This window comes from Zingiber officinale, chromosome 5A (assembly GCF_018446385.1).
Source record: "Zingiber officinale cultivar Zhangliang chromosome 5A, Zo_v1.1, whole genome shotgun sequence".
Lineage (NCBI taxonomy): Eukaryota > Viridiplantae > Streptophyta > Magnoliopsida > Zingiberales > Zingiberaceae > Zingiber > Zingiber officinale.
Window position 1 is genome coordinate 140440092 of NC_055994.1, and position 8062 is coordinate 140448153.

The 8062-nt window shown below is 35.8% G+C and overlaps 1 protein-coding gene across 2 annotated transcripts; it reads right to left on the reverse strand.

Annotated features, from left to right (window-relative positions):
• Nucleotides 1-1092: 1092 nt before the first annotated feature.
• Nucleotides 1093-5938, reverse strand: LOC121983319 (SKP1-like protein 1B). Of its 2 annotated transcripts, XM_042536257.1 has the most exons (3): nt 5927-5938; nt 1724-2005; nt 1093-1266 (listed from the first exon to the last, which is right to left on the reverse strand). In XM_042536257.1, the coding sequence occupies exons 1-3, from the start codon at nt 5936-5938 to the stop codon at nt 1093-1095; spliced, it is 468 nt and encodes a 155-aa protein (XP_042392191.1). The 2 variants fall into 2 exon arrangements, with proteins under 2 accessions (XP_042392191.1, XP_042392192.1); XM_042536258.1 differs by lacking the exon at nt 5927-5938 and having other exon boundaries at nt 1724-2014.
• Nucleotides 5939-8062: the final 2124 nt, after the last annotated feature.

Consider the following 8062-nt stretch of genomic DNA (forward strand, 5'->3'; position numbering starts at 1 on the left):
ACGAACTCTAATGATCATTCTACGACTTCGTCTTCACGTTGTGGCTACACTATTACTCTATTGCGCCCGACCACTGCCGGAAGATTTACACCAACACACGAGCGCATCCAGATCTCCGTCCTTCGTGTTCATAACAAATTTACTATTATGTTTTTTTAATTATACTTACTTAAAGGAAATATAGCTTATTACACTATCCTATGATCTTTCTTGTACTCAATTATTCTATCGGGAGTTTATTGGTAGAGAATTCAATGGATTACCTATTAATAGGTCTGAGGGGATTGGGTTTTGGAGTAGAACCGCCGAAGGCTCCGAAACAAGTAATCGACTGTGTTTTGATTTTTCACGTGTTTATTTTCTTTTATTTTGCCACACACTCACTTGTCTTAAAGGTTTAAAAGGAATATATATTTTTTTAAAAATACATGTGATTCAACCCCTCTCACGAGACCAACGGTTCTACAAATACTATCAAAACATTGTTCTCTCTGAATTGATGCAACTACCCATCAAGAAATTAGCAACGCAAAGGTAATAAAACGGAAACTCTTATTAAATAGGTCAAGATTCTTAATTAAAATATATTAAGATAGAGCTACTAGGATGTTTATAATTAGCATGTTTCTATTTTATTTATGGCATTCGTCGTGAGAAATGGTTCTTCCAGCAAATCTTACTAATGAGAAAGAATCTTAAAGAATCTTACTAATCCGCCTAACGAAGGAATTAAAAAAGCGTTTAATGTTATAATATAGATATGGTCAACCCAATGGCAAAAAGTCTAATGTTTAGGCTGTAGGACATTAAAATGATATTAAAATAGAAAATAGAAGTAAACTAAATTAGGAATGATTAATGTTAATGAGTTTATATTTGATAAGTAAGAATTACACACAAAAAAAAAAAAAAAAAAATTCATCTCGCATCGGGACTTAATTGGAAAATGGAAATCAAAGTGAAATATAAACTTCCAATAATTTTACTATTACACGAATATAAATAAATTTCATCAAACTGAATACTAAACTTTTTCACCAACTAATGCAATATTAGAGAGTTTAAAGACAGAGCAGATGTGTCACCCAAGAGTTATTCGAAGGCCCATTGATTTTCCCTACGAATTTTTTCCTCTTCTTCAGGGGTGAAGTCGTTCTTGATATTGAACATCTTACGAACTTCTTCAGGAGTCTTTCCAATAATCATATCAGCTATACTTTGGCATGACAAATTCAGCAACCCCTTAATGTCCATGTAATTTGCAGCCTGAATATATCAGAATACGCTATCAATATAAAATAAATCTTTTGAAATCATAAGAAATAAAATTGCAATTAGAGCGTTGGATGAACTAATAATAAAAACCATTTTATGCATCTGTTGATAACAACTTCCACTCTCGTAAAACAACACCAATAATTGTTTTTAAATTAATGAGCCTTGAGCCTTCAATGGCTCCCTGTTCTCCTCTATCACCCCCCTTTCTTAAATCCATCATACATAATTTCACAATAATCCAAAAATTCCACTACTTCCCACACTAAATTGAACAACCTTAACCTTTGACGACAGTAAACCAACTCCAAAGAGTTAAATTGTTTTCCAGAATTATCAAACAAAAACAATGAGAAAAAAAGTTAGCCAACAACAAAATTCTTAACCGAACAAAAAGATAATTAGGGAACTAATAAATTTGAAGGATAAGAAAAATATCGAATCTCACCAACATAAGTTCGAATAGGGTGTCCCGGTCGACTTTAACGAATTTGTCATCCCAAGACTTGAGTTTTTCCTTGTCATCGGACGACTTGGCAGGATCATCGAGAACGTGCTTCTGGCAGTACTCAATGATCTTGACAAGGATCCTGGAGGTGACGTTGGGGAGGGGGATCGTGTCCTCTGCACAGTCGAACTCGACCATGTGCTCGATGGTCTTGGACACCATGGCCACCGCAGCGTCCACCTCAAACGCCTCGCCGTCGGAGCTCAACAAGGTGATCTTCTTCTTGTCCATGGCAATCGGCGAACGGAGGAAGCGATCGTTCAAGCAGACGGAAACCCTAAACGAGGGAGAGAGAGGATTCGAAGCAACCGACGAAGAAGATTAAAGAGTCGATTGAACCACAATGGCAGGCGGGTAGCGCTTTATATAGTGATCGAGGGGGGCCGTTATTGCCTCGAAAAAGTCTGGCAATTGAATTCGTATTTTGAACTAGTAAAACTTTTTCATTATAAATTTATAATTCATAAATTTAGAAGAAGAAAAAATATATTTTGTTAAATACGGATGATGATATAAATACCATATAAACTTAAAATTTACTTTAATCATACAAATTTTCTTAACAAATCATTTAAATTTTTTTACTTAAATTTGTAATTTATTAAAATCTTGTAATTAAAGAACAATCAATTGTAATCAAGTTAATAAATCAATAATAATTTTTAGGAAAAAAAACATCTTTTAATTTTAGTATCTTTATATTAAAAAATATTAAAATAACGTCTCATCTTAATTTTTCATCTCAAAAATATTTTTCATTGTATTATAATATATTATCATAGTCAAAATTGCTCTAACAAATAAAATTACTACGACATTAGTTAAAAATACTCAGATGTTAATCAAAATTATTCTAGCTCTTGTTGAAATTGCCCCAATATTATCATAATATCAAAATTTTTACAACCTAAACTATTTTGATCAAAACTAGCACTATTAGCAATTTTGTTAAAATTATTTGGTCAATGATGATATATCAAATTCAGTAAGATAATTGATCTATATTAATTAAACCATCGCTAAGAAATACTTATTGAGAGAATGAAAAGATTCACTTTGTGTATGAAAAAAAGAATTAATTAATTAACAAGAACCTTAAACATACTTCAAAAAAATTCATGGAGACTGTCTTCAACCATGAAATCTGACATCGTTTCATCATGCGTAGGTAATGCGACCACAAAAGAGGATTTTCACATTACTTGATATATTAGATCATGCGTAGGTTTGCGGAAGTTAGAATACAAAATTATTGCATTATATTATGCAATTAAAATTTCCCTGTTTATAGAAAATTTAGATCTTCTACGCATAATTTACATCAAAAGAATTCGTGACCAAACTAAAGTGAAGCCTCGAACAGAAGGGAGAGGAGGTTTTGTGATGTTCTTCTACAATACAGAATTCTTGGCCTATGTGAGGAAAACTTAGATATCCTTAAGTAAATGATCGAAATCCTATTCAAGAAAGAGACCCAAGTCCCCTAATAATTCGGCTGGCTTGTCTTTTCCTCAAAAATTTTTGATCTCTAATGGACCTCTCAATATGTAAAGCAAGAGCACATTGTAGTTTCTTTAGTTAACAAAGAGCCTATAGGCTGTCCAGCGTATAGACAAATCTGTCCCTTTCTCAACACAAGTAGCTTTAAAGCATCCGAATTTAGTGCCTCTATAAGTTCCTGCAAATGCCAATCATCTTGATTCAATATCATGCATTTCTGAGAAAATAATTCATACTTCAGCTACATTTATTAGCATTAAAAAAATTGCTTTGTGCATTGTCAACTTTTAAGATACGGCTACAAAGATGGGTAAATCTGATACAACCACTCAGAATTAATTTTTGTTGCATCAGTGAATTAGTTGAACTGATAAGTTTGGGAAAAGAAATATTGTATATTATGAAATAATCATTAATCCTAACTCTAAAACTATTAATATGGTACCAAACATTGTTCCTAATAACCTATTAACTCTAATACTCTTAATCCTCCTGGTTGGTTGAGTTAAAAGTATAAATATTATCTACATGCCAACTTGTTACATGGACTAGAACTAGAAAATCTAGACTACATCACGAGCCATTATGAAACAAAGTTTTTATAGCCAAAAGTCCCTGTGGCCTCATATCATCATACAATCAAATCGACATAAATAGGATATAACAATAACAACAATCAAACCTTTTCCCATTAGGTAGGGTCGACTGTATGAATCCTTTTACGCCATTGAGCTCTATCTCCTATTATATCATCATCTATATTTAAATAAATTTTATCTTATTTTATTGTTGCTAACCAAGTTTTTTTTTGGTCTTCCTCTTCCTAAATAGGATAAATGAAATGAATTTTTGATGAAGAGATACTTGAGGAACAAACCTCTCAAGTATCATTTTCCTTAAAGGAAGTTAGTTAAAGATCATGAAGCGAAGAAGGATAAAACATCATAACTCTACTAGAACTATAAATTGAAAGCAATACCTTTTTGTCTATTTACATCTTCACTGGAGATAGATAGTACAAATTAACTCTTTGCAAGAAGTAGAAAATAAGAACAAAATATTTTAGTTGTTTGGTCTATTGGAGACAAATAGGTGTGATAAAAGTAGAAGATAGTTAAAGCAATATCTAAAAGTGCTTGAAATAAGGATATGGAAGAAAAGCAGGAGCATGTTTTTTTGGACTTTTAAGAGGAGGATTTTGCATATGAATAGACAAGTTTAGAAGCAGTAGCAACTGTTAGTTAGAGCCCTAGAGTCAATCATTTGATGATTGTATGGACTCATGTATATCATATTCTTGTATATTAATAAAGGCATTTGTTTGGTTATTATACTTATTTGTATTAGTGCCAAATAGACTAAGTATAATAGCGTCCTTGAGTAGAAGGTTCATACCTATATCAATCGATTAGTTGAATCGCTAGTGAGATGATATAGGGAACACTACTCTAAATCATTCCTAGTCGAGTATTAACATTCAGGGACAATGTTAATGCAATAAGACTAGCATGTAGGTCAGTTCGATGACTTGATCTCACAAGTCATGGATATAGAGATATCAAGCTGACACATGGGTATACATTGGAGAATGTATACTGAATGACCCGCCATGAGAAAGTATCATAGATCGTTATATGAGTGTCATATACTTTCTCATGTGGCTATTGGTATGACTATTAGTCCTTAGACCTGAAGTCACCATAGATCCCTACATAAGGAGTTATGTACTTTGGTTTCGTCAAACGTCACCCGTAACAGGGTGGACTATAAAGGCGATTACTGGGTATGTAACAAATTATGCAGAGGGATGTGAGTGATGTAGATGAGATCTATCCCTCCCATATGACGGGAGCGACATCAATATTCTTGATAGAGTTAGACCACGAAGTGCATGACCATGCCCAAATGAGTCAACATTAGATGTTGAGCTCATTTGATCGAGTGAGTTTACTTGGAGTTCAAGATTTAGATTGATTAGAGGATGACACGGTCTATGCCTCATATTGATCAATCTAGATGTCTAGGATAGAAGGACAATGTCACATATTTTGTGAGGAGTCACAATTGGTAGTCACAAGGTGATGTCGGATCTCGACATTCTTGTAACTTGGGTAGTAATGATGTGTTGCTAGATACCGCTCATTACTTATGCTCCTAAATGGGTTTAGGGCATTGCCAACGTTACAAGAACCTATAGGGTCACACACTAAGGACAATTAGATGGAGATTTGGTTTATATGATGAACTAAGAGGATTAGATTCATTTGATGAATCATATTGGATTAAGAGTAATCCAAATTGGGCTAATTGAGTTGGACTCAAGTTGATTCATGTATTCAATGAGTCTAATTTAGATTATGACTTATTAAATCAACTTAATTTAATGAATTAGATTCATTATATTAAGTTGGCTTGAATCATATGGTTGGATTAGATCAACCATGAGAGAGATTTGATCAAGTTTGACTTGATTTGAGAGGAAGAGAAAAAGTCATGTTTGACTTGACTTTTTGCCACATCACTAGTGAGTTGGCAAGATGTGGACCAATAGGATTGCTCCACATCATCAATGTGTGCCACCTCATGGAGTTACAAGCCTCCATAGCATTTAATGTGGCCGGCCCACATTAAATGAGGAGTTACACTTGTTGCCATGTCATTTAGTGAGGTGGCAAGATGTGGACCAATAGTGTTGATTCACATCATCCTAGAGTGCCACCTCATGGGGGTTACAACTCTTTAATGGCTCCACATTAATTGCACTTAATGTGGAAATGGGAGTTACACATGTGAAGGTGGCCGGCCACTTGAATGTGTAGAATAATTTTCATTTTGAAATTATTCTATCATCCATTCCTTCTTCTTCCTCCTAGAGTTCTTCTTGCACTCTCCCTCTCCTCCTTCCTTGGCCGAACCACATAGGTGCTAGCACACCTTGGTTTTTGGTCACCTCCATCTAGTGTGTCGGTGTGGATACTTCTAGAGGACCGTGCGCTTGACGGTCTTGAGATCCGGCAACATTTGGACGAGCGGGATTCGCGTGAGGCGCGCATCAAGGGTAATGATCTTAACTTTAGTGTAGATCTAAAGTTTTTACAAACTCGTACAAGAAAAGGTTTTTCGAAAAGTTTTGTTTACGAATCTTTGCACGAGATCCATGGCTTTGGGTGACTCGGGGTTTCCGCGACGCGAAAAAGCGGTTTTCGCGGCCCGACGAACCCAACAGTGGTATCAGAGCCACGTGCAAAGACTTGTACGAGTTCGTTTGTATTTTTATGAAAAATATACCTTCTGTGATTTTCTGTAAAAATTGAGTTTTTAGAGTTTTTATGAGTAATTTTTCCGTAGAAGCGAAGCACAAGTGTCTCGGCACTTGTAGGCTTCGGCTACCGGAAAGTTTTCTTTAAACGGCTTCGTTTTTGCCCCAAATACGTTTGGGACAGCGGGGTCGGGTGTCATTAGATCGCAAAGGAGCAACTCACGATGGTTAGATCATGGGTAGGGGCATTGCCCCTAACTCCGCAAGGGAATTTGCTTCGCGATTGCACCCGAAATCGCTAAAAACGAACCCGCCGGGAAGATTTTTCCGAAACGGCAATGTCTCGACCCAAATCGTTTTGGGACAGCGGGTTTAGGCGCTGTTGGATCGCAAAGGAACCCTCGCGATGGTTAGATCGCCGGTAGGGGCGCTGCCCCTGGGCCCCGCAAGGGGATCCGTTTGGTGATTGCGCCCGAAACCGCTAAATGGGACCACCGGGAAATTTTATTCATAAAAATTGTAAAAAAAATTATTTTTAAAATTACAGAAAAATTATGAAAAATATATAATTTTGAATTATATATTAATTTGTGATAGTCATGGCCCAAAATACCCAATAAGATTGGATTTGTGTTGTAATTCATAATACGGCCTGCGTGCCGTCATATGATTGTGTGTGCTATATTTTATTTTTTTTCCCACGGCCTGCGCGTCGTGCCTTTCTCTTATTCTGGTTGTAAATTAGATTTAGACTCGAATGTAACTCGAGTTTCAAATTGTAATGTACAAATTGGAGCGGTGGAGGGTCCATACGAGATGGAGTTCCGAGGCGGGCACGAGCAACACAAGGTGGTCAAAGGGAGGAGCTTGGAGAAGCTGTTGACCCTAGGTTGACCATTCGATCTTCTCATTGGCTTGAGAAGATCGTAGTAGGGCCATGACTAAATCACAAATAGATTAATTAATTAATTGTTATGTATCTGATGCATGTTTAATAATTAATTAATTAATTAGTGCCTTAACGATTAGATTAGATCTAAGTCGTGCACATGATGCACCCTTGTGATTAGATTAGATCTAAGTCGTGCACAAGATGCATCCTTCTCGATTAGATTAGATCTAGATTGAACCAACTTTAAATGCCTAACCGTGCCGTGATACCTATCACTACCTCGATCACATGTATTGTTGAATCTGCCAAAGCAGAGCAATACATATTATCTTGGTAGAGTACGGAGGGACAATCTTGGTCCCGCCTATCAACACATGGGTGAATACAAACTCAAATAGATTGAGTATTCCTAGTTACTCGGTTGAATCGAGTCAACTATAGGCATTCTTCCAATAGTTGGAAAGGTAGGACAAAATCACGTTTAATTTAACTCTCGAGCGTATTAGCCAAAGCTAACTCGAGTTTTAATATAAATGCGGATATTGATTCTATAAACAAGAGTTGCATAGAGATGTAATTGGTAATCATTACCTACCGATCATACTAAGCCTTGGGTGTATTAGCCAAA